At 43.8% G+C, this 27759-nt stretch overlaps 1 protein-coding gene across 1 annotated transcript in view; it reads right to left on the bottom strand.

The window, feature by feature from the left end:
* Positions 1–27180, bottom strand: part of ARIH1 (ariadne RBR E3 ubiquitin protein ligase 1) — a 46896-nt gene extending 19716 nt beyond the window's left edge. Inside the window, exons 1-3 of the mRNA XM_005425905.3 lie at positions 27151–27180; positions 9725–9792; positions 3894–4038 (exon numbers count right to left, since the gene is read on the bottom strand). Coding sequence (XP_005425962.2) covers positions 3894–4038; positions 9725–9792; positions 27151–27180 — 243 coding nt within the window. The remainder of the gene's footprint in view (positions 1–3893; positions 4039–9724; positions 9793–27150) is intronic.
* Between the last annotated feature and the right edge of the window lie 579 nt (positions 27181–27759).

Raw genomic sequence — 27759 nt, 5'->3', positions numbered from 1 at the left:
TTCTCTGGTCAGCTAGAAGTTATTCTATACTCAAAGTCAGCACCAAGGAAAATTGTATTTAAAACACTTCATTTGTACCACTATTGAGGTAATATTTGCTGGCTCAGCTTTTCAAACCAACTTCTCAGCTAGTGACATAAAACCAAAACTCTACCCTCAGACACCATCAAACCATGAAAACTTCACAGAGGAAAGAAGCTGGAATCCTCTCTGGAACAGCCCAAAACAACAGCAGGATGGTGGTGATTGAGGAAAGGAGAATCCACTTGAGGCAAATGCTCTTTCCAAGCATTCTCATTCACCACAGATCCATTCTGTCCATCCCACAGAGGTGCAGCAGCTGTGCTGTGCCATCTCTGGATGCTGTGGCATTGCCCAGGGCAGATGCCTGTCACAGCCTGCCCCTTTGCCAGGGCTGTGATTGCACTGCTCTGACACTCCTGCCACCAGCACAGGCTGCAGCCTGTGAGCACCAACACGGCTCAATCTGACCTGACTGGGTCAGGTAAACTTGGTTCTGATTTGGTTCCAGGTAAAAATAGAAATATCCACCCCAAAAAAACAACAAAGAGATCAGAGAGGAGGCTGACACCTATGTGGTGCCAGGTACACTGGCTGCAAGAGTGCAAAAAGACACCTTCCCATTTCTGAACCCTTACTGATGGTGTCTGATGCTCCACAGATGCTGCTGTGGCCAAGTGGCATCTCCTGGAAATGCAGTGTTAGAGTACACTAAACACTTCAACATCTGGAACTTTTGGGACGCCACAGCATGAAACCATCCCAAAGACTGCACTGGCTTTTCTGTGAATTCTGGCTTCTCCACGTGTGATGGGAAGCAAGCACAGATAAGGGAATCATCCCTTACTGAACCCAAACACTCCTGCAGCAGGCACACATGAGGAACCAGCCCAGAACACATCTTCATGTGAGACCTGTTTTGGTTATTTCAGGCAGGAAATGCTTTGCTAAATGCCCACAGAAAGGCAGCCACCACCACACTTCCTCCCAGGCTGCAAGGAATGCAGAGAATCTCTCAGCTCTTTTCTTTACTTTGAGGGAGTTCCCAATTATTTTTGGCTCAGCTGACAGCAGATGTCAAGGGAGCAAATAAAAAGGCCAACATAAAACCACCAAGGATGGGGGAGCAGTGATTCCTTAGGCAGCCCATTAGCCCAGGGGACAGCTCTGTTGTCACCACACCTGTGCTCAGCATCTGCAGTCTGGACAAAGCAGGATGTTCCCAAAAACACTCCCAGCCCATTCTCCTGAGGGTGAGGGGCAGGAGAGGAGGAAGGCAAAGCCATGACCCTCCCAATTCCTGTATTCCCAATAAAGGTGTCACCCAAAAGAACTGCTGGGACCTGACAGTGCTTGACAGGGACACAGAGCAGGTGAAACATCTCCCTTAAGTCCTCAGACTTGCAGGGTGAGAGCTTCAAAGGCCTTGCTGGGCAGGTGCTTCCCAAAACCCCAAACCACAGTTCTTTGGAGGTGACTGAAGGGCTACAGAGACTTTGTACATGGGAGAGAGGGAATTTCAAGACTAACATTCCTGCAACAACTGTACACTGTAAAACTTCTTAACACCTCCAAACTCTCAGCTTTCCATAGGCTGAAAGGGGCTCTCAATGCAACCCCCCCCCAGCTTTCATGTGGAAAAATTAGCTAATTATTGCAAGAGGATTTTCAAAGCTGAGATTTTAGGTTGGGCATTGAACACAAAAATAATCCTAGAATTTATAATTCACATCGACTAAAACAGCTTCAAAACAGGTTTCAATCACCTTAGACACAAACACTACAGCCTTTTACAGAAGAAATAATAAATACTAGTTTTCCTATAGGCTCCAGCTTTTCTGTAGGGCAAAGAAACAGAGTCCCCTCTGATGTCTTTTAACACCAGCAACAGAGAGAGCCCTGCTCACCTGCAACATCTCTCTGCTCCAGCTAAAAATCTGCTCTTCTAACAACTGGGCCACTGCTATTTGAGCTACAAAATCAAGAAGTGTTAGCATGTTTTGTGCTGTTCTTCCCAGTTTCAAAACTCTAGACAATGCTGGGGTGTGATTTTAGAGGTTATCCTGTGCAGGGCCAGGAGCTGGACTCCATTGTAGGTCTGTCCCATGATTCTGTGATTCTGCTTCTCAGGTGGCACAGCACCCCAGCCAGAGGACAGGCCTGTCACCTGTGAGCTGTAACCCCACCCAGCACAACAACTACATTAAAATGGAGAGAACACTATATTAGAATATATTGCCTTTCTTTTTCAAAGCACCTCATCATACAGAGCAAGAATTTGCCTGCCCAGCTACTCTTCATAAGAAGTCAGAGCACACAAGGCTGAAGAGGAGACACATGAAGCCTTGTGGTTCCTGGCTTAAGAGCAACAGGGACCTCAATGCTGAGAAGCTGGGCTTGGCTCAGCTCTGTCCACTCCAGGGAAGAAGATCCAGAGCAAGGGAGAGGCCACAACCAGGGATATTCACCCCAGGCTACTCCTGAACCCCAAAGCTCATCATGGTTCCTTGCTGAAAACACCCAGAGCAAGAGCAAAGCCTTATGTCAGGGCAGCTTTGCCTGGAAAGGCCCAGCACTTGTTTTAGGGTGTTCTGGAGGGGCAGCTCCCCCACAAAGAACAGGTTTCAATAAAAGAATTCCTTACTATCAGCACTTTGCCTTTTGATGAACTCTCCAGTTTGAGCTTTTCCACTCACCTCCTTTTCTCCCAGGTCTCCCAACAGTATGTCTTGCTCCTGGGAGCCCCAGCAGAGCCTAGACCCCTCAGCAGTCTATGGGAATGCCTCAGTTTGGTCAACAGTGACAAAAAAAATGTAACACTATCACCCAGAGCACTGATGCAGAGCCCCAGCAAGCACTGACCTCATGTCAAAAGGGTATTGTCCAATATAATAAAGATCCAAAGATATCCACATTTTACTTCTACTGCTTTTTTCTAGACTTCCTAGTTTGACTATTTTGCTTTTAAAAGATGTTTCCTACCTTGTCTTTCTGTTTAAGTAAATCCCTTTGCCCATCATGCTTTTCACAGGTTTGAATTTCACACATCCTTTATCTGTACACCTCACTTAGCATCAGACCTTTGCAAACATCACCTGCTTGCTTTTTCCTGAACTTTACCACACCACTGCCCAGGCCCCAGCACCCTCAGAGGTGCTGTGCAGGAAAATGTGAAGTTTCAGGTTGGAAATTTGGGGAGTTGCTACTCAAGTAGTGTTGGAACCCTGGATGCTGAGAATTTTAAACTTTCTGTGCTCAAAGGCACAGACTTGCAAGAGAGCACTGCATTTGACCTGAGGCTGTGGAGAAGACTTTAAAAATTGACTGATAGCACTGGGATTATGGGTGTGTAGCTGGTTAGAAGTGTGTAATATCACAGGGTGGAAAACTTAGAGTTTGGGGTTTTAGAATATGGACATACATATGAAATTTATATGAATAAATATGAACGTATATGAAATATTTATTTCATATAAATATATATGAAATAAATAAAGATGGAGGTTTTAGGGCAGAGGCAGGTTGTTCTTCTTTACCTTCTTCTTCATGGGTTTGGGTGATGTTTTGTAATTGGACAGAAAAGTCTGCATTGAGGGCTTCCAGGGATCAGTTATTGGGTTAAAAGGGAAAATAATCTAGGTGTCATTCCTTAATTGGATAGTTTAGTCTTAAAAGACCTTGTAACAAGAGATTGTTGGCCATTTTGTGCCTTCTAATGAAAAGCTGCTGAACTCATGGCTGTGAGGCTGTTTCACTGATAAGAAATAACAAACCCCTGAGTCCAAACATGAGCTACCATCTCAATCTACCATCAAACTTCAATCCCAACCTCAAGAAACTGACAGGCAGCACCAGAGCCCCCGGGTACTCACGGAGTTTGGGTAGTTCAGATAGCAGATCTGACAGGACATGTCCTGGGCTGATGATCTGGTGTTCATCTGGCGCGTTCGCGACTTTTTACTTGGATTAATTACGTGACACTCTGCAAAGAGCTTCTCCAAGTTGCCATCAAAGTACCTGCACAACACAGGACAGAAGGAAAATTTAACCACCTTCTAAATTGTATTTTCATTCTATGTAGCAGTTAAGTGTACAAAGATGCTTTTTGTATTTCAAAACTCATACACTCACTACTTCCAACAAACCCTCCTCTAATACAACACAGAGGTGGATATTGGACAACTACAGAATTTCAGAGACTCTCACTTGAATTAAACACTCCTGAAATTCAGGCACCTTCAATTCTTCAGCTGCATTTCAAGTAATTTGTGACTCTCCCAATTGCTTGGCATTAGAATTCCAGGACAGGAAACTAGAGCAAGAACACCTGAGTTCACAGTTCAGGCATTGGAACACCTTCCTAAAACACAGGTTTGATGCCTTCAAGCTCAATTCTTTTCAACTAAAGCCTTCAATTTTTCCTAATATTCTTATCATTAGCTGTTTGAGCATCTTTTCTCTTCAATCAACCTGAGGTAATTTAACAACCTCCTAAAAAATACAGTTCCAGGTTTACAATGCTTCCAAAGATCAGGTACCTATTGGAAAGGAGGATGCAAAATTGCTTGGGGGGTGAAAAAAGACCACTTCCTTTCTATTTCCTATTCCCTTAAGGAAAACAATATTGGTTTGCTTTAAAGGCTTATAAAAAGCTCCTCTTTGGAGAGGAGGACCAAACTGGAGAGAATCATTATCAGAAAGCTCAGCCTCTTCCCAGAATCCTTCACACATCTTTCTCCAGCCTGCAGCAGCTGCAAAGAACTAATTAAACCAGACAATTAACCAGCCCCATCACATGCACACATCCCCCAGCAAACCCAGTAAGTTACTCCTCAGCTCCATTACAGCTCTACCTACCAACAAGGCTTGATTTATAATTGAAAAAATATCAATTTTCCTGCTGTTTCATATGTTTCCCAATGCAGTTCATGTCTTTAGATCTTAAATTTCAAGACACTGAGAATGTGGAAGGAAGTGGTGAATTCTGGCATCACAGTATCCACGAGGCTTTGCCATTGTTTTTCAATGTTAGCTCAGGATTTCACTCAACCAAGTTCTTTTGTTTGCTTAGAGGATTATATCTAGAAATTTGTATGTTATATTTAAATCTAAATATATAAAATTATATATTTAGAAAATCTTAGCAAGTGAATTCAGTGCAGTCTCATTACAGGCAGTATTTGTTTATTAAGAATCATGGATAAATATTAAGTCCACAAAAGTTTTCCAGCCTTCCAACTGCAGCAGGAGCAGCACAGGACATGCTCTGACGAGAGCAGACACACAGCTGGGTGAGAAGTTTGCAAGGAAAATAGTTTTGTACACAAATGCTATGATGCAACTTGAACCCTGATACTCATGACCAGCTAAATGCTTATGGAAATACCAGAGGTTTTTGTAGTGGTGGGATGGTTTTAAGGGTGAATATCCATATCAGGAACTTGACTTTTTTCACCTGGAATTTCTTATCCCCTTCAAATACCTATGGATAGTATTCCTGTTTCTCCATGCTGTTTTCTTTTTGTGCATTTTCTTTCTGAGTAAGTAATTTCCACATTTATTTTAGGTATGTCTCTGCAGCCACTGGGCTGTAAGAACTCCAGAAAATGCAGAGGAAAACTGCATTTGTAGAGAGTGGATCTCCCTGAAAGCACAGTTCCAATGGATACTCCAAAGTCCAACAGCTCTCTAACTGCTCCACCACTCCTCAGGCAAGCATGCCAAGGGCTCAGTCAGAAGACTCTTGCAGTTCCTTCAAAGGTTAGGAACAACACCTAATTCCAATCACCAACCCTTTTTCCCACTTGTCCCAGTATCACCACAGACCATCCATGTAGGCAGATGTCCCTTTGCCCTTTCCATCTCCTTTGGTCAAAGGATTGCCAGGCAGCAGCTCTAACACCCTTCCCTCCCACAGCAGCTGAGCAGCTCCATGTGACATTCACCAACTTCCCTGGCCACCAAACCTTCACCACCACCCATTTCCATTCCATTCATCCTCCCTGAATCCAAAACACATGCAGCCCCAGTCCTGATCTGACCCTGATCTCATACAATTTCACTTCGATTTCTCCTCCAGATCTCATCTAATGCATTGCAAAGGATGGCTCCATTTCTCCAGATCTGCTCCATGGCAGCATTCCTCCTCACTTCCTTTACAACTGCAAGAATTCTGATTTCTCCTCAAATACTCTCTATTAAAGGGTTGGTTCTTGATACCTCCCTCCAACCTTATTTTCATCCTAGGGAGGAGCACAGCACCTCCAACAGCCCTTTAAATCCTGTGCCCTCCTTTCCCTTCACAATGCAGATACTGAGTAATTCCAGCTCTTCTGGTGCATGAGAATTTCCTCTATTAATTCTCTGAAGTTCATTTGCTTCACCACAAAGTTGGGGGTTTTTCTGCTATTTTAAAATGAATGGACAAACCAGTGTTTGTCCATTATTTTCAAGTGTTTCTACTTACCAAGACCAAACCTATAACAACACCAAGTCTTTCTGGCAGAGGGATCAAGCTGTCAGCCCCTTTATCTCCTCAAAATTCCCTCCTGCTGTTTGTAACTGCCTAATTGCCATTTTCCAGACATAATCAAATCCTACCCATGGGAGTATCAAAGATAAAAAGCCTTTTCACTGAAAAAAAAAAATTGCTTCTAGTACACACTTTGGGATATTTACTTCCATGGAAGAGCATTTGTGAGCGTCAGTGCATCAAAACACTCACAGTAAAAGATATCTCCACATCAAAACTCCTGCCATGCACCATTTTTCACCTGTTCAGCCTCTGCTGAAGAGTGGAAAGTATTTATTTGTTCCAAGGAAAGCAGGCAGCAGGTTCTGGAGAAGAGGCAATCTGGTCATTCCTGACATCCCTCCTCCACTCAGAGAAAACAGGGACATGTGGCCACCAAGATAAGCAGCTACAAGGGACTGCTCTATCTCTGGCTGTGCCTCCAGGGATTAAATCAGGCCTTGGGGACATGCTGAGACACTTTTCTCTTAACAAAATGACCAGGGGAAGGCACATAAAGCAGGAGAGCTGCATTTTAACCTCTTCATCACACAGATGTTCCTCTCCAAACTCCCCTCAGGAGAGGACACCATCAGCCATAGCAAAATTGGAAGGTAATCAAGATTAAAGCACTTTCTTCACTTGGTTCTGAGGTGATGTGGTCATTCTGCACCTGGTGCTCTCCTATCCCCTATGAATCAAACTTGCAAGACCCAGGAAAATAATATTTGACATCTTTATTCTCCTAAACACAAGCAGCATAACAGAGGCTGAACTAGTATTTCCTTCACTCATCACTTCCATCCTACAAACAAATCCACCCCAAACCCCCAATTTTGCTTTTGCACACAAACTATAGAGTTTCACCAGTGGGACAGGGCAGTTTTTTAATTGTGCCTGTTATTACTTTACTGTAAGTGGAATAAATATCTGTGGCACATCTGCCCTCTGAACACCACTGTGTAATTACTCCATGACAAAGCTGGCACAGATAGTAACAACCTGCTCATTAAAAACAGACATAACAAGGCTAAAAAAAAAGTGGGAAAACAGAGAAATTTTCATGTCACAAGCTCAGACCTCCCCACTTATCAAAAAAAGAGGAGTCACTTGGTTGAAGTGCTTTCCTCCAGGCCAGGACTGATAAGGCTGCTGGGAGCTCGTGCTGACTCACCATGAGCTAAGAGAAAACAGGCACTAATTAGGAACTGCAAATACACCATCAAACAACAGGAACTTTCGAGCAAAATGTGTATTTTGGGGTGGTTTTTTCCCCTTAATCCTCACCTATCACCACTGCAATGACCAAACCCTCTTGAATAGCAAGAGCCTGTTCTCAGCCTCCTACCCAGCTTCCTTCTCCTGCTCTAACACAGCTCAGCACTCCAGAGATTTCATGGAAGTTATTTGGTGCAGAAGTGTCAGAAGGCAGCACCAGGCACTGGAGAGATCCTGTTTTGGTGTTTTTCTAATACAACAGGACATCAATAAGCACCAAAACTGGGAGCAGCGTGCAACAGGTCTGCCTTAGCAAGTCACGTAGTCTGTTACTCACAGGGGTAATGCTGCTGAGTTAAGTATTTTAATGAATATGTTTACCTGTGGATTTGTAAATACAACATGTACTTAAACTGTAAAAGCCTTAACAATAATACCTCACATTGACCTGGCTGGCACCTCCCTTGAGGAAAAAAAAAAAAAAAAAAACCCCAAACAAAAACAAAACCACAGCCCAATTTTTTATTTTTAAATTGATGGCAGCCCTAAACAAGCTTTCAACAACAAGGGACAAAACCTACTTGTGTAGAGGTATCTCCCTGCCAAGGAGAGTGAACTTTACCCCAACTAAGAGAACCAGCACAAGAAACTCAAATATCAAGTGAGCAGACATGTTGTAGAGCAGGTATTAAATCAGAATTCTTAACAGCTGTAGTTAGAGTTGAATAGTGGATATATTTGTAACACAAAGCTTTAAGACTTCCAACATTTACTAAAAGAGGTCAATCTCAGGAAAATAAGGACTAGAAAGCTGTAAAAAAATACAATCACTTCAGGAAAAAAAAATCTAGGTTAAACAAAACATAAGATATATCTAAGCACCATCACTAAGCAAAAATATTACACAAAGGGCACTAAAAATGTCCTAAATCCATTAGCCAAGGATAGCACAAATATTTATACTCCAAAATAATTACTGACAGTGTGAAAACCTTTGCTCCTCTTTTCCTGGGTGACAGAGTACCAAACTACAGGGGCTCAGCCCCAGGGTCAGTGAAGGGACATTTATCATTTCACAGGAGCACCAACAACTGCTCTGGTTTACCAAGCACATCTCAACTTCCCACACCCTGATTATCAGGCAAAGGAAATGGTAATTAAGAGAAAAGTCAAACTAATGATCCTACCAGGCCCTCCACACCCACCCATTGGTCACTTCACACCAAGTAAGACCAGCACAACCAGCAAGTCCCTGTACAGCTTTTACTGCTCCCTTTTGGTACAGATTAATTCTCCTCCCAGTTTCTGAAGGAATTTAAATTCTCCAGCTCCCTCAACTCTCTTCAACACCAACACTGGCTTTGGAATGAACCAAATGCAGCTGGATTTGGTCTTCACTGTATTAACAACAAACTGAGAAGTACCTTTATCAAGCAACATTCCAAGAGCTGAGAATCAAAGATGGGAAATAACCATAAAACACTCTGCTCTGAGGGGGAGGGAGAGGCAAAATTCAAACCATTATTTACACACCCTAAAGAAAACCTGGAGCTGTGGAGATGAAGACAAGGCAGGACTATTATCAGCCAGGAACAATTTAGCCTTGGCCAGAGCAGCAAATCAACATGTCAGGAATACACATGCCAGCATGACAGGCATGAACAGCTAAACCCAAATCCAAAACAGTTGCTAGATAACAAGAACCTGTTCCTGCTTGCTTTTTTCCAAAGCCTGCCCAAAGCCTGTACACGTTCAAACTGGAAATCCTTCTTTCCAATGGGCAACATAACTTCCACAACTTTAAATCTAACCAGGCATCAATAATATTAAAACAGTGAGTCACAAGTCACCCTTAGCTGGGAAAGGGGGAACATTTCGAGCTTACACAAAAGATCCTCCTGCCACACACTGTGCATTCATCCATCCTCACCTGATCCAGGAACAAACATTTTTTCCAGCTCTGCAGCTACTTACCTCTCCATCAGCTTCTCCTTATCCCAGTTGAAATGGCTAAGCAGTATTCGAGTGATAGTCGCCGGGTTCTGGAGAAAGAAAAGAAAAACAATTAATAATTGAGTGAGCAAGCCAGAGTGAGAACATCAGGCAGAGCTTTGAATAGGCAAAGGGAAAATCAGGGTGTCTGATAACATCTGTTCAGACAATACATGTTTACTGGCGTGGACTGGGAAATAGCTGGACTTGACAGACAAATTTTAAAGGGAAAAAAAAACCCCAACTCTATAAATCCAAACACCTGAATAAAATGAGAATTTGGTTAAAGATTTAAGGACCAAACTAATTACACCTACCACAGTGCCAACATCTCCACATCCAGCAGGCCCATACAATGCAATTCCAGGACAGCTGTAAAATGCAGGAAGGGCTCATTTCTCCCCATCATATCATTTTTTGCCACAATCTCCACACTACTTGCAGAGCAAGAATAATCCAGCCCTGACCATCAAAACACTTGGGCTGAAAACTGTCCCAGAACACAACTGGCTGCCAGTGTAAGAAGTCCTTGGAAGACCTCAGAAGTTCCTGAAGCACCATCAAATCCAGAAAAAAAAACTCAGGGCAGCTAAGGAAAGAAAGCTAAGGAAAGAAATACAGTCTAGAAAGGTCAGAAGGAAGGTGGAACATAAGAGCTGATTTTCACTCATGTACAAGTTTTTATTCCAACTAAATCTGAACCATCAGCCAAGAGTTTGATTCTATGAGAAACACACCAGACCATATGGTTTCTGTTACACCCCAGAACCACGTTTTAGCCCTCCAAATCCACTCTCTGGGCTCAGTTTTAGGACCAGTTACATGCAAAGGAGACAAGAGCAGGGCCCTGAGAGCGGCTGCGTGTACTTTGCCATTTGACACCAAAATGGAAGTTTGCCTCAGGGCCAACGTTCAATGGACGCTCTGAAGCTGTTGAAAAGTAGGACATAAACCAGCAATGTGATTTCCTGAGCCCTGCAGCTACAGCCACAACCTGAAGCTGCCAAAAGCCAATGCTGTCACCCACAGCAGAGATCCCACCCCATCCCTGCATCTCCTGCCCTCATCAGCCCATACCACTACAGCCATTTTGTGCTGCAAATAATGACTCAGAAACTGATCTTCTCTTTTCCTTTAGGTTGGTTTTTTTTTTCAAGGAATCAGTTCTCCAATCTATTTGATTGCCTGACCATACAAACAGCTGCATTAGCACAAGGGGAAAGCAGGACAGCCTCTTTCACCAGCACCACCAACAAAACCTTCACTGAAATAAAACCCTCGGGTGACAGCATAATAAGCACAAAGAACAAGTCTTGTGGCTTATACTATAAAAAGTGACACTCCACTCCTTCTACAGTGTGTTCTGACTCTTATTAATGCCAGCACAGATTGTTTAAGGCCAAACTAAGAATTTTTTTCCCAGCTTAAAAAGCCCATGTGAAGCAAAGCAGCTATAGAAAGGTTTGACCAGATCCCTGATGGAACCCCATGAACAGCTGGGACAGCAGATCCACACAGTATGGGGCAGGAGATAGCAGAAATGAGTATTGCATGGTGACAGTGTGGTTCTAGTCCATATCTGAAGCAGCCCCCAGATGACAGGGATCCAAGCTCTTCCCTGCAGCAACACCAGGTGACAGCCACATGTCACCAGCTCTCCAACAGCGTCCCTCCCTCATCCAGCCCTGCAGAGGGGAGCAAGCAGCTCAAGTCAGTCCTGCTAACAAAGAAGCTCTATGGGAATTTAAGGGTCTCCTTCACCCAAATGCTCATCCAGCAGCCTCTTGTGGGGTTTAGTTTCTGATCTTTTCAGGTTATTTTGTATCTGGATCTCCACAACAACCTTTTCTGTAACTCTGGCTGTACTGTGTAGGAGTACTTTAAAGGAGTTCTTAAAAGCTCACTTAGACACAATTCCTGGAGCAATTTAATCAAAGATAAAAATATACTTTAGTAAATAAACCAATCTTATCTCTAGATTATCTTGGTTATGATATGAGCCCCTGTAATTCTCCAGTTATGAATTTCAGATAGCAAAGCACACAGCCCTTCAACATAAGGAGTCTTCACTCAGCCCACAAATCTGCCAGATGTACAGAGAAACATAATTTTATCCATTTCTCAAGCAAAGGCATTGAGAGAGTTTTAATTAAAATCAGCCCAAAGTCTTGTTCTATCTTCTACCACAGCAGCCCACTTGGCCACTTATTAAGGCTTCTGGGAATACCTGTTAATCACTTAATAGGCTAAGAGGCAGCTGAGGTAGTGGTCTCTGGCTGACTTTAAAAAGACAGAAGGCTTCCCCTGCACTGAAGGAAAAATTACAGCTCATGGGTAAGAAACTCCAATGGTCTGCAGTGATTATTAAGTGTGATCCAGCAAATACAACTCCCCAAAGGAAATGTGGCTGGAAAGGACAAGAGGGTTTCATCTGTGGCTTCCTCATTTTCCCAACACACAGGTACTGCAGCTTTCCAAAAGTTTCCCTAGGTCAGAGCCCCCAGGTATCCCAGCACTGCGAGGTCAGGGCACAAAACTGGACATTATTTAGGATTTTACTGCTGACTCTGTGAGCTATCACCTTCTCCTGGCTTGCTGGGCTCCAGCTTCCTCCAGCACTGCTGGTTGAACATTTTAAAAAAGAAAGGAAACGCCAGCAGCATGACAAGCTCCCACCAGAAATAGCTGGGCTGCCTGCTTTCACTGCCTGCCCCATCCCAGATGTAGCATTCAAACCTCCCCTGGCTGTTTCCCAGACACAGAAGGCAAGAATTAACACAGCTCTGCCCTTGCTCATCCCTGAACAGGGATACAATCTGGGCTGGAGGAGCACAGGGAGCACAGAAGACTGGGAGGAAAGCAACTAAGGGGCAAATCAGAGTAAAATACAAATGCCAAAAGTTCTGACATGAAGGATTGTTCCCGTGTAAGACCAGGCACACCATCATGGAATGCACAGACATCCCTCACAGTTATTCCAGAGCAGGGCTGGAGGAGCCAACCACAGCATCCACCCCAGTGAGAGCTGTGCCCTGTACCTCAGGCACACAGGGTTAAAACACCACCAAAATAATTTGCTATTTCAACACCAGTTCCACTCCAGCTTTCCACCGACCCTCAGCCATCACTCTTTACTCATTCTGTAAAAATTATTGGAATGTCCAAATCCTGGGTGACACAGCACTGGGAAGTCAGGGGCTCTGTCTCTGCCTCCTGGTTTGGCACACAGGATTATTTCCTACAACCACAGCACACAGATTAGTTATGAACAGGCTCTGTTGCTGCTCAGACGGGATTACTCCCGAGGCTGCGAGAGCACGCTCCTGCTAAAGCTATTTTCTGTTTACAAAGATGAATTTTCCTACAGAAAGCAGCCAGGGAGGACAGAGAGCAAGGCAACAGCCAACACGTTCTCCTCCAAACGTGGTCTGATGAAAGCTGAAACAGCAGATCTCACTTACAGCAGCCTCCTATTAAATTTTACATGTCGGATTGCCTGGAGCCGAGGGCAGCAAGCCTGTTGATATCCAGATAGGAACAAACCTGAGGAAAGCAGCCATTTTGTTGAAATTCTCCAGGCACTTCAAAAGGTTTCCTAACAAAACATTCCAAATAAAGCTCTGCCCAGAGAGAGAAACACCCTCAGTCCTTCAGCAGGGATTTTTTATTTTTTTTTTGGAGCTAACAAAGCAACCAAGTCCCACATATGCTTCAAACAAATTCCACTCCACCACAGCTTTTCACTGGAGGTATTTGCATTTACTGTCCTTATCTAGGTTGCCATGCTCCAGCACACCAGTGCAAGCAGGAGATACAGCAATAGGAAGCCCTACAAAGGTCTGGACTTCACCAAAGAAGCATTATTAATTCAAATAAAACTCCTTAATTTAATAGAATTTAATTCAACTGGAAGCTTCATCAGTGATAAGAGTTAGAATTCTTTTTGCTGTTGAAATAAGAAAGTATGTATTGGAAGGAAGAATCTGGATGCATTTAAATGCATAAATGAATTATAAATTAAATATTATTAGAACATTAGCTTGAATCAGAATTTCCAAGCAGCACAATTTGCTGAATGACAGTTGGGAACACTTGATCCATTCATGTTTCCATCCATCAAGACGAGCAGCATGGTTAATTCTTGATGTTATTACAAAGAAAAGCACATTCTACAGTTCAACTTCTCCTCACATGCTGGGAATCAGTTCCTGGTTCAGTTTCAGCATTTACTGCAAATAAAAACCATTTAAGAACAACTTAAGCTCAGTTCTCCAGCAAAATCCTTTCTCCTGGAGACATGATATTGATAAATTCTTTGTTTTGTTTCTTTCCACATCAGGGATGGTTTTATTTTCTACCCATGGTAGCTTCTGCACTCCAAAAGTTTTCATCCCAACTGCAACACCTCCATCCCAGTAACAGAGGCTTTTACAGCAATAAGGAATTGATGCCACTTCCAGTTGGGTTTTTACACAATTGCTTTGCACTTGTGAATCCAAGCAGATGCTCCAGACACCCTGACTTTGCCCAAGCCTCAGAAGTCTGTAGAGAGTTCAAACCTCAGCAATGTCCACTGCTGTATCCCATGGGGACACAAGGCTGGGATTACATTTCCCAGCACAAGGAAACCCATGGTTTCACATCAGCTGACAACACTGAGGGTTTGGCTCAGTGGAGGAGCAAAGAGGCACCACAAGCTAATGCTGGTCTGAAGCCAAGCAGCACAAACATCTGCTCCAGTGAGGTGGCACCTGGGGACACACCACCACTGTCAATATTTAACCAGCCAAACCCCCAGTGCTTGCAACAGTAGAGCACCAAGTGGAAACTCCTGCTGCCCAGCATCTCCAAGGCTTGTCACGTGCACACTGTGCCATGGGAGAAGCACTGATAAATAACCCACAAATCACATTTAATGGCAGTGGGGAGAGGAGAAAGAACCCCACCATGAGACTGTGACTAACACCAGGCACCAAAGAGCTGCTTCATCACACAATAAGCAAGGGGCACCAGCCCAAAATTCTGCAATAACCTGACGTCTGCTCCACTTGGACCCTTTGCTCTTCAGCTGCACCTCTCCCAGCACCACACAGATAATCACAAATATAAAGATATAGCTAGAAAGTGTCTAAATCAGCTTTTAACCTGCTAAAACAGATCATAGTACAACTGTCAGCAAAAGGTTTGCACTGCTCTGCAAGTGGACTGAGTGACCTTCATTTGTGGAGATCCATTCACATCCATTCTTCCAGGAGACAATTACAGGAAACCTCACAAGCACAAAACCTCATTTCTAGCAGCTTAATAAAATTCCCAGGAAGCCAGCATAGAAGATGAGATCCAAGTGTTGAGTACTTCCAGGACATGATCTCAAACTTGCTAGTTTTTAAACACCACCAACTGAGCACTCTGAGAAGCTGCTGGAAAACTTCCGTGTAATCTAATATTCCCTGGCTCGATTACAGCCAGAACATGAGAGGGCTGCTGTGAGAGAGGACAGCAGCTAAAGGACTCCATCTGCCAACCCATCCGTGCTCTCTCCCTCTGCCATCCCCTGAGGTCTGGGACAGAATCACACCATGGACATTTCTGCCATTGGCCATATCAGGGCTCACAGCACTGGAACAAGCTGCTGGGTGTCACACAGTTCTCACCTTCCCCTCAGAGATAATAACAGCATCAGAACTGCTCATTCTCTACACCCCACTGAAGGGGGTATCTTACATACTACTGAAGCCACATCAGAAGACTGGAGTTAGAACTCTAAACCACCTGAAAATGTACCAGTTTCCTGCCATTTCCACACAACTCAAAAGAAGCCAGGCTACTCTCTGTGACTGTTGTCACCTGCTGTCCTCCATCTGCCATTTGCCTCCTCACTACAACTTCCCATTAACACACACAGAGCCTTCAAGTTCGACACCGATCATCTCCTCAGCTCCCTACATCTTTCTTCATCTCGTTAACTTCCCTTCACACATCATCTCCTAATTCTGAAAATTAAGTTTTACAGAGTTACTGAATTAGTACCATTACCTGATGGCACCAAATGGTAGCTTGATCAGTTTGTAGTAACTCACGTGCACTTTACTGTTTCCAGCTCTGATGAACATACGTTCTTCTAGCAGGGGAAGATAATAAAAAGCAACTTCAGCAAAAACTCTATTACTTCAGTTAATTGGTTCAAGAGACAGAAATGAAGCAGTCAGCTGCTTTACATTTTCTCAGAGCCTTTTGGAAAGCTTTCAGGTTAATGATTAGGAGCTGCAATGAATACCCATTGTCTAATATAGCTTTTAAAAGCAGAAAAAAATACTCAAGCAACAATTCCAGGATGAATTAGCAAATTTGGAAATGCAAAAACTGAATTTGCACTGTAATACTTCTAAATAAAAGAAGATGGCATGGATTCACCCTGCTGCTCTCAGACGACTGCAGAAGCTCCACCACCAACTCAACACAAATTAAAAATGACCAGGGAAGGTCTCTTCCAGCATTTCAGCTATGCTCACTTCCATAGCAGGAGAGCTAGAGTTGATGACAAGACACAGATAGATTAACCCTTATTTTATACATTTAATCTGAAGAATACTTTGGTTTCTACTTCCTTTTGCTACAGTTCTGGAGAATCAAGTCCATCCTTAAAGAGGAAGGACCCATAGATCCTGAGCTGATGTTCTACTGCCCACAACAGCAGTATCACGCAAAGGGTTTCTTTCTTCCTGGTGTCTCCCAGCACAAGAAATCCCAATATAGGAACAGAAGCTCAGCAAAGCTGGGTAGACAACACAAGCCCCAGCTCTGGTTTCTGGAGTCTGTGCTGAGCAACTGCAGCTGCTGTGCTGAGCAGCGGGTGGGAGCACATGGGTGCCAGCGTACGCTGCACAACGGCTTTATTCAATCCTGTGCCTCCCACTCAAGGATTTGCAAAGACTTGCCTTAAAAGAGTAGGAGAAGGTGATGGCATCATTTCCATATAATTCTCCCAGTTTACTATTTCAGCAGCCCTGTAATATCTCCTCATCCGCTGAGGAGGAAGCAAACAGCCCCCAGTGCTGCAGCCAGGCTGGGCACAAGGTGAGAGCAAAAATCCTGCAAGTTTTGGCTACCATGGATGAAAATGGCTTTTATGTTCATCCAGGTAAAATCCAAGTCCCTGGTAATCACCAATTTCCCCCTCAAGTCAAACCTTTAGCCAACATCCAGTGCCACAGAGCTGCTCTGACAGGATGAGACCCCATGAAACAGAAATGGATATTCAGGAATCAATACCAGACCGCTGTGTCCCCATCACAAATGATACACGGTCACCTTCTCTGCTGGTCAATAGAACACCACTCCCACAACCAGGGTCCACAAAACATATCTGAGCCTGCTTCCTTCTCGACACCACTGCTCTTCCAGACCTCCAGGTTCCATTTTTCTTCTTCTATCCAACATGAGCCCAATCCTATTGAAATTCTAACCAGTGTCCACAAAGCATATCTGAGCCTGCTTCCTTCTTGACACCACTGCTCTTCCAGACCTCCAGGTTCCATTTTCTTCTTCTATCCAACATGAGTCCAATCCTATTGAAATTCTCACCCCACCACATTTAGTTTGGACCCACCACATAGCTACTGCACTCATCTCATATATGGATCACAAATGTTTCCAGCACTATCAGACACAAAACTTGGGTTTTCTCCAGATCACAAGCATCCCTAAGACAGAAAGAACATCATTAGATACTTTCAGTTCTTTACAGTCTCAAGAAGACTACACACAGGGACAGTTTCAGTTCTTCTCTCAGACCAGTATAACAACTCACTAATGCCTGGCTTGAATAAAACACACTGTGTTGCTTCAAGAGGAAAGCAAAAGCACATTTTACCACAGAAAAAGAGCTATACTGAATGAAGGCAGTGACTGACAGTAAGTACCAAAACACCATGGCTTGGCCTAAGAGCACAGTGCAGAAATCTCTCCCCCTGCACAAGATTCCAGAGAGGCCAAGGAAGAGTCTGGACACCCAGAACAGCTTAGCTATGCACCAGCTCTATTTCTGCCTGGGAGATGATGTGACAGCAACTTGGATTACAATTTTAATCTGAAATAGGGCAGTAACTGGGCAAGACCAGACCAGCTCAGAAAATATTTATTCAGCAGAAACACAAGCTCACACAAGCACTGACTCCTGGACTTGCCACTGGAGTCAGTGATGGGAGCAGGAGTGACCAGGCACAGGGACTGACTGGGTAAAGGGGGTGGCAGGTTTATTTTAACACAGACAGGATCACTGTGCCACCAGACAGCTGAGCGGGAACAACCCGGACAACAGGGACTTGCTTCCAAGAAATCTGTTTGTCTCAGTCTGCCAAAAGCCACGTGTCAGGCACGTTAAAGCTGAGTCTTCCCATATCAACAGACCCTCAAATCTTCTTGTCCCAAAGACTGCAAAGCATATTGGGGTATACTTTGATGCCAGGTACAGTCAAAGGTCCCATTTTTTTCTCCATTATCTCACCAGCTATGAAGAGCAGGTCCTCACCCTCTTCATCCCAGTGTCTGGGGGCTGTATTCACCTGGCCTACCAAACAGCAGATCCTGATAGTAAACTGTGGGAATACTGCCAATATCTACTACCAAGTGTCCTCAACGTAGCCACGTGAGCCTGACAGAAACACACTTTTTTATAAAGGTCTTTTATTAGTCAATGTTGGAAAGACTGGAAGTGGCATATGTCAGGCCAGCTACCCATCAAGCTGATAAAAGGAAACAACCCAAAGCACATTTTTCATGTGCTGTCTTCAGTGACTCAACTCCTGAATGAACTGTGCATTTCTGGGAAGGTACAGCTCTGCTGATGTGAGCTCCAGAAACTCTCCTGTTTGCAGGCAGAAGTGGATGTTAAAGGAATAAAGCTGAAAGATGAACTGCACATGTGCTTTCTTCCTTTACATCACTTTGTACAAGTCTTCTGGAGTCTCAAAAAAGCTTTCCCTGCTCTTTCCCCTCACTCCAATATGTATTGGTACCTTGAGTCAGCTCTTTCACCACCATGTGCACTGCCAGGGCCTGGCATAGAGCCAGAGGCACCCAGAGGGCTGTACCCACATCCTGGGATTTATAAATCTGTACAAGAGTGGCACTGCTCCTCCACACCAGGGAGGAAAACTGCTGGCTCTGCTGGCTCCTTCCTCCAGCAAGGAACAAGCACCTCAGCTCTGGCCAGTGAATGATTTCCCAGTTAACAGCACCCAGCATTTCATGGATTTTGCACACCTTCAGCACAACAGAACTTTGTTTTTGCTGCTTTAAGCACATTCAGAGGCATCATCCAGACCAGGGCAGTGTTAGGAGGCTGCTATGAGCAAATGAGCAGGGGAAGTATCAGAAGCAACTTGAAGAAATAATGATACCATGGTATACTTGAAATGTTTAGAAGAAATCAGACAAACTCTAGGAGGATGAAGGTATTTTCTAATACTCAGCATCACAGTTGTACTGGGAAGGGTAAATTCCCAATAACTTGTGGATTTTTTTCCACAGCCTATTTCCATGGCAGATCTGTCTGTAGGCTCAAATGTGTGCCATGAAAACAACTGATTTTCTCAGTTAACTCTTACAATTTCTCAGCAAAGGGCTCCCAAATTGTCCTTCCAGATGATGATTTAAGGGTGTTCCCTCCTCAGACAGTGTGCAAGCAGAGGATCAGCCTCCAAGGATGTTCAGCATCAATGTGTCTCTCAAATCCTGCTGGTTATGTCTCAGGTTTTGGGTGATCTGACCTGCTTTTGTTACTGGGCACTGCTGCAGAACACCTATCACAGGGTGCTTGGGCACAAAGACACATGAGTTGTTCAGTACAGAAGATATAATCCAGCTAAACTCTGTATCACCTCAGGACAGCCACTGCTGATTCCTAAAAATCACAGGATAACCTGACTGTGAACAGAGAAATCCCCAGAAATCAGAGTCCTCAGACTCACAGCTATTTGGGGGAAATAACTCACCATGCAAAAATCTCACAGTACCATGCCTGTGCAGCCCGTCCTGAGTCCTGACTTCCAGCTCAGAACATTATAATGAACATTTTCCAACAAATATACAGACAGGAAAAAGAAAATGGTAAGGGATGATAACTTCTTCCACGAGCACAATGAGGTGGCACCCACAAACTCCTGCAAGTTAAAGATCTACCAATATAAGTAAACAAAAGCCATCCCAATGAATAACTTCACTCATGGCAATGGCCAAGTTACCTCAAAAATATTTGGATACATAGTCACTGGTGGCATGCAAGTGTTAACCCTTTCATCAACAGCGTGACTACTGAGAAAAACAGGCTTGGCACAAGAATTTTTAGCCAGGGACAATTTACATGAGTATTTTTGGAGAACAAAAAATTCCTTAACATTTTTCTAGCTTCTCTTTCCCCTCCAGGCCCTAGTGAGAGAAGCTCTTGGTGCTTTTCTTCAGTTCTCTGTCCTTCATTGCTTCTGATTTTGTCCCTTCTTCAAAGGAACACCCACTTTTATGACCCATTCCCTCTTCACTGGGGCAAAGAGGAAGTCTTCCCATTGCACAGAAGCATCACCACACTCCACAGTATTTCAGGAAAGGAAAAAAACCACATTCCTCAGAGTGATTTGTTCTGCCCATCACAGGCAAAATATGTTTTAAACACCCAATGTCACCCTGACAAACAGGCAGGAAATCCATGCTGGTGATACCTATGCCTTAGTCTACAACTCTCAATCAAGAAAAAAAAAAATTAGCCATCTTAAGAAACTCTTTAGGCCCAGGAAACCACTGCCAATGCAGCAGTGGCTTGGGGATGTAATCTTTGGCAGCATCTTGATGCTGGCAGCAGCCCCAGCGCAGATGTGGTTGTGGCTTGTACCACTTCCCTGCAAAAAGCAGCTTTACCTGCAAAAGCACTTTGTTCTGCTGGCACAACCTGCATCTGCACTTGGAAAACCTGCCAGCATCCTTTTCCCAACAAGCCTCTGCTAGCTGGGATCATTTTTTAATGATGACTTCGCAGTTTATTTACCACACTCTGCTCATTTATTCTTACTTAGTTTTACAGCCAACAAAACACAGCCCTGGCAACACGTTACTTTATAAGCCGGGATTTCCGCTACAAGAAGTAATTTTTCCTCTTTATACCCCAAAACGTTTTCCTCCAAGGGTTCTGCAGAAGCCACCTTTGAAGAAAAGATATTCTGGAGGCATGAGGAGTTTAGTGATCACTTGTTCACTCTTGTTCCCAACAAGATATACCTTGAAGTCTAACTGCAGTCTCTAATTGCTGCAGGTATTTTTAACCAGCTACCTGAGCTCCCTGAGTTAAGAGAAAATAGTCTGGTGGGATCTGATACAGAAATAGCAGAACACAAGTCATACAGCAGTGGGGGAAAATGGGAAACCTTCAGTGTTTCCACCATTTTCTTGTTTAAGGCCTTTGAAGACTTGCCTCTACACAGACTTGCACTCATTTCATCAGAAGTGTTTCTACAGCTGTTGAGTCAAACCAGCAAGGAGGTGCAGATTCCCCTATCCCTATTCCCTTTTGGTAGGGAATGGAAACAAACCTGGACATGCAATTTTGCATTTGATGGACCCCACACTAGCTGACAAGGATACCCCTTGTTCCTCTTCCATTAAAATATTACTGTCATCAAGACATTGGGCTTCTGCAAGAGGAAAACCCCACCTAATCAGCCCTGCCTTGTAACTGCTGCGCAGGGCAGCAAGAGGAATAATTACACTAATGACTGGTGAATAATTGAGTGCACTGAACAGGCTGGCACCCAGCCTCCTCCAAATCCCAGTGCTGCCTGCAGAAACACCCTGGCAAAGGACAGCAGGGAATTACACCAGGCACACGAGAGCGACACAGAGCCCAAACACCCTCCCCTCCAGAGAGCTTCAGTATCCATCATCCCTACAGAGAACTCCAAGTCCTTGCACTGCTCCCCTTCTAGAAGTTATCATCCCAGCCAGAAATGGTTTTGTGCACATTTTCAAGCACCAATTTCAGCTCTATTAACAATACAAATAAGGACATTTCAAGCATGTCATATTACCAAGTAAAATAAAGAGACTGGTTGTTACAGAACAACCTAATGCATATCTAAAATATGTATAAATCAGAAAGTATCACCTTAATTTGCTCAGATGGCCTTTCAGTCACTGCAGAAGTATTACAAACTATCAAAACAAAGACATCCGAAAGATTATTTCATCAGATCTTCACACTGTATAGAAATTGTTAATTTTTTTATTGAATTGTTATTTTATATTATAGTTATTTTCATCTATGCACACTAGGTGAGATTTTACTCCAAGGACCTTCCAGTTTACACTGTTGCTCCCAGAGGAAAAATTACACTGCTAACTAAGAGCCGGAATGTTGCTCTTCTCCCCTTTTTATTAAAAAGCTGCAGTTCAGCCTAGTTTTAATACACATTTTTTAACAAAGCTCTGTCACTTCAAGCTCCTGCTCTGGAATCCTCAAGAAATCGCTCTCCCACACTCTTCTTTTCACACCATTCTTTTTACTCCCTATTTCTCAAATGCTGGATGAGTAGGATAAAGATAACTAGGAGTTAACTCAGTCTTAAGTTTTTCTTCCCACACAGGAAAGCTCATTGCAAGGGAGACTGTTTATTCATGTGAGTCCTCCTGGTTTCCCCTAATCCCTCTCCACATTTCTGTCTGCCAGACAAAGGAATGCTGATTGCATTTGTGTTTTGTTGCACAAGAACACACCAAGCCCACAGTTACCAGCTGCAGAGGGCATCAAAATTTTGAAAAACTCTCCAGAGTTCTTTCCAAAATTAAATATGCACTTCTAACTAGATATGCACACAAAACAGACCACAGAAATGTTGAGGTGTGGATGCACATCCATTTCTTTGGCTGACAGAGTTGAACAATTCAAACATCATCACTTCTGGAACCTGGAACAAAGCAGCTGCTCATGGGGTCAGAGGGCTGAGCAGGAAGAGCAGAGAGGAGACACTTTTAACTGGAGAGTTCCCTGATCCCCTGCATTCTACAGCCCTGCAAACAGCTGCACCCAGGCAGCCAGGGAATGGGAACTGTCCAAGACCAACATCCATGTAACCACGGCTCTGCTGTGGGTGCATGTGTCTGTAGATCCCAAAAAGCACCACGGGGGATGAGTGTCAGACACTCAAGCACCAGAATGGTTTGAGTGAGTTGGGGTTTCAAGCCAACCAAGCCCATCCCAAGTGCCCCAACTCCAAAACCCAAAGGCAAACCCCAAAGAAGTGACCTGGAGTGAAGCACTGCACTGTCACTACCACAGCAGGTCCACACACCCAGCAAAGCAAGCACTGGACAGTAAAAACAGCCATGTCCTGCTGTGCTTTTTACACAAGGGTGTTGTTCAAATACCAGCTCCTTCCTCTGTGGCTCTGGAAGTGTTTTGATGAAGAAAAAGCAAAAAAACCACCCTGTGCAGGGCAGCACCAACACGCTCCTTCAGAGGCTGACCCAGTCACGAACACCAGGCAGGAAAAGGGAACCTTCAGAACCACTTCAAATTTTCATTTCTTTACCTTGGAAGAAACTCTCTTCAGGCTGCCTCCTTAATAAGAATTGCAAATATTAGTTTAAAAAGAAAACCTTTGAACTAACACTCAAAGAAGTCAGTTATTTTGGCATTTGACTACTTTTAGGTGCAATTATACAGATTCTTCTGGTTCTATTAAGTTTTTACTGTGTCTTCTCCACTTTGAGAGGACTTCAACTGTGCCCAAGTAGAATCCTTTTGAGCAGGAACTCCTACTCTATCCTGATTATCTGCTGGGAAACAGAGTCTGCATCCCTCATCTGGTGAAACCACTGCAACAATCACAGACAGTTTTTCTGAAGGTGATAAGCAAATATCCAAGCTTTTAATTTCAAACATTGGGACTATCTTCCTTCAGCTCTCAAATTCCTCAAATCAGAAAGCAATGAAAGTTTGATCTGTTGTGAATTAAAATGCACATGACAAGGCCTATTTGTGGTGTCACAGCACATGGAGAGTCCCTCCCCTCAGACCTGGAACCCTTTCACACCTCCATGCTTGAGACACAAGTACTGTCCCACAAGACCTAATTTTGAAGCAGATGGCCAAGACATCATCCTTGCACTGCTTGTCCCTGGAAACAAGAGGAGCCACGTGGTGTTTTAGCAGGTTAGTTTTTAACCAAGGAAGATACAAAACCAGGAATGTTTTAGAAAGACTGGGCAGCAGTACCTTCATGTACCAGTAAGCGGGCACCAGTGGAAACCACCAGGAGAAGACCAAGAAGCCCAGCTGTAGGTAGGTTGTACCCTCAATTAGTGCCAAACTACAGCCAAGAGCCACCTGCTGTCAGGGCTCTCAGCTACTGCCCTGTCCCCAGCAGCTGTATTGGCTCCTCTCCCAAACACATCCACACAGGACCACAACCTTTTGTCATCACAAGCCTGGCAACAAGGACAGGCACATGGAGAAGCTGTGCTCTCCTCTCCAGCTGTCTGGGCTCCATGCTTCTCCAGAGGGAGGACACATCCCTCCAAAGCCAAATCTTTGTTTCTCCCTTTTTACTAGGCAGTGGCAATGCCTATCAGCTCTGTGCTCCACCAGTTCCCATAAGTTGCCCAAAACTCAAGGCAAGACTGCTGGCGATGCCAAAATGTGCCACAACCACCCAAGAGGCTTTCACAAGGGCTTACTCACTTCTTCCAAGTGACTTTGCTGCTGTCAGAAGCTATCTACGTCAGGTTTTGGATCTGAAATGATTCCCAACATCTGGAAGAAGTTCTCAGTCTTTAAAAACAAAGAAAAGACTCAATGCCAACGGTTCTGTTTGAGTGTTGTGTACGTACAGTGGTTCAAACCCTCACCACAGGGAGCTGCTCTGAGTACCAGAGAGTGACCCGGCATTGCTACACCATGTAAACAAGGGGTCACTCCTGCAAGAGCCTCTGCACTTACATGGGCATTCCTAATTCAGGAAAGGAACACACCTGTGAAGTATAATCCCAGTTACACTTGAAACTACTGAGGAAAGCCTTGGATGGCACTTTTCAAAGCATTTATTTAAACAGAGTTTCCATCACAACTCAAGATCAAAAGCTAAGAGCAAGGCAAGGAATTCCATACAGGCCAAGCTCAGGAGTGTTTCCAACACTCCCAACACCAAACATCCAGGATGGTGAAGATACTTAAATATTATCAGTATTTCCATTATCAAAGTACTAATGACTTTTCCCCACGTGAATGCCTCATCCCCTCAGAGCCTCCTGCACCAACATCCCCCACAAAAAGCCAGCAGCCCTCTCCCAAACCTGAGGCATCTGTATTCCAGGCTGTGCTCAAATGCACCATTTGGCATTACTGAGCAGCAACAAACCCTCCCAAGGTGTTTTACAATAAACGAGGCTGCAATTTCCTTGCAGTTGCTGCAGCTACTAAATGACTTGATGAATTCAGCAGCATTAAGCACTTGTATGCACCCAACAGCCTCCAAACATCCTTTGTGGCTGTCAGGGATCCAGCACAGCCAGGCACAAAGAGAAAACATCACTTACAATACTCAGAGCCTGATCATTCCAGAAGTACCAGAAATCTGGAGGACCCTGGAGTTCAGGACTGAACTATGTGGAAAGAACTTCCAGCCTTATCAGTTACAGACAATTCCAGGTTCTTTTCCCAGTTAAACATCTTTCCTAAGCAGAGGAATGAGCTCCTACCTTCTCCAGGAAAAAAAAAGGTTCCTACAAAGAAATTCTGGATGAAAACATTGACTTGCTGTTAAAACAAGCACAATGTGGAGATAAACCATCACTTCCTTCAACTATCACACTTGATACCAACAGCAGAACCACATTCTCATTTGTTTCATTAATGGAGTAAAGGGGAAGAGAAATTAGCTTAGAAATAGAAAACTGAAAACCATTCAACAGGTGCCAAAGACACAGGACTGCCCTACATTTCCAAAGGGCATTGGAGCTTTGGGGTTTATTTGCTGTTAGAAACTTGAACTTGTGCAAGGTTAAATTTAAGGGGTCTGAGCTTGGGGCAAGTATAAAAGAGGAATCCATGTTTTTGTTTTTAATGATGCTTTAACACCCAGAAATACCTCGTTTTGCATCAACTGCAGTCTCACAGCTTCCACTTTATAGCAGAAACAACACTTCTACTTTGCACAGCAGGGATGGTCCTGCTCACTGAAATTAAACCCACAGGGAATAGCAACAACCATGTTTACTATTTAGTTTTAGCTTTCTGGAAATAAACATTTAAAAGTAGCTCAAAAAAAATTAGTGTTTTCAGTTTCACTTTGAAACATCCCAGAACACATTGATTCCCATCTGCACCCCAAGGCCTCTAAGGAAAAGGCTGCATTGCTGTGATTTTGTGAAAACTACATTGAGACAAAAGCAACCAGCATCAAATGTTTTCACACACGGCCAACCACGAGATTTGCATTTGGCCTAACAGAAACATAAAGCACAAAGCAAATGGGTCATATTTAAGTACTAAGTTGAAATTCCTCTGGAGACTTAACAAGACTTTTCTACCTGGTAATGCTGAAATTTAAAGTAATATTAAAAAAAATTCTATTATACTCAGAATTACATGTCTTGGCAGTCAGAACAGACACCATGTCATTTCCAAAAGCTTTGGAGTGATTGCTTATACAAGATTCCAGGAATGCTTTGTCACAATCAAGTTTATTCCATTCCTTGGAAATATTAAATGCATTCCTACCATAATGAAACACCTTATAAACACCACGTGACAGAAACATGGGGTTTCACAAAGCATTTCCTTCCAGCATCATAACATTCAGGCCCCTGACACGAATTTTATTATCAAATAAGTAACCACACAAGGAGGTTTGCTAATGCACCTCGGGCTGGGAGAGGACCCGGATGGAAGCAGCTCCAGCCTCCAGTGCTTCCACCCACAGACTCCCACCTAATGCTTGTCAGGCAGCTCCAAGCACTCCCAATTTCCAAGATGTCATCTTTAGTATTAAATACAGCTTTAAGCACAACCCTGTACTACAAGCAGCAATTCCTGTTGCTCACTGGCAAGTCATCCCTGTTTTGGGCAATACCTTTGGAATGTGCTGCCCACAGTATGCTGAATTACACCAGCATTGGGAAGATTTCCTAAGTTCTGCCTGAAAATCAGGATGTTTTGTCCAAGCAAGTGAAGCCACTGTTTAACAAGACCCCTCCTGTAACAATGGGTTTGCACTTGTCATCACAGAGCTCTATTTAACCAGGGCTGTGAACTCCAGGGGCCTCTGGGAAAAGCCATTCCTCAACAAAGAGGGGTTTTTAACTCCTGAGTGGTCTGAGGTTTGGGTATATTTTAATAGCAAAGCTTCTACCAGCAAGGACCTCACCTTGCTTCCAAAGAAATCATCCAGGTCCATCGTGTAAATGAGAAACCTGTACTTGATACAAATACTCTGATGTTACATCTGACCTGGTCTGCTCGAAAAAAAAATCTAATTTAAAGCCTTTAATCAAAAGAAAAGGTATTTTTGAGCTAGACTAAATTTTGTTGGATCTGAGAATGCTACATCCTTCCAGAGAAAGCTCAGGTCTGAAGCTCAACATGCTCACAATCATGCAGGCCAGGCACAACACCCAGCCACATCCAGGATCCTGATCCCTGCTGTGGGGTGGGGAAAGAAAACAAGACGCTCAACTCCTTTTTCTGCCACCTCAGAGCTTCATCCCAGTATTTGCAATACCTCAACATTACAAAGTCCAGGAAGAATGAATATGGTCAGTGACATCACAACAATGTCATTGGAATGCTCCAGAAAAAGGCAGGCAACAAGGGGAAATTAATCCCACCTGGTAATACTGGAATTGCACAAGGTTACAACAAAGCAAGGAGAATGCTGGGCCAAGCCAGGCTACAGAGAAACATCATGTGCTCTACTCAGAGCAGAAATAAATATGCCATTCTAAACATTTTTCAAGTTTATTTTCAGAAAAAATCT

This window comes from Geospiza fortis, unplaced genomic scaffold (genome assembly GCF_000277835.1).
Source record: "Geospiza fortis unplaced genomic scaffold, GeoFor_1.0 scaffold317, whole genome shotgun sequence".
Lineage (NCBI taxonomy): Eukaryota > Metazoa > Chordata > Aves > Passeriformes > Thraupidae > Geospiza > Geospiza fortis.
The sequence above is the reverse complement of the archived record's forward strand: the minus strand, read 5'-3'. Positions and strand labels throughout refer to the sequence as shown.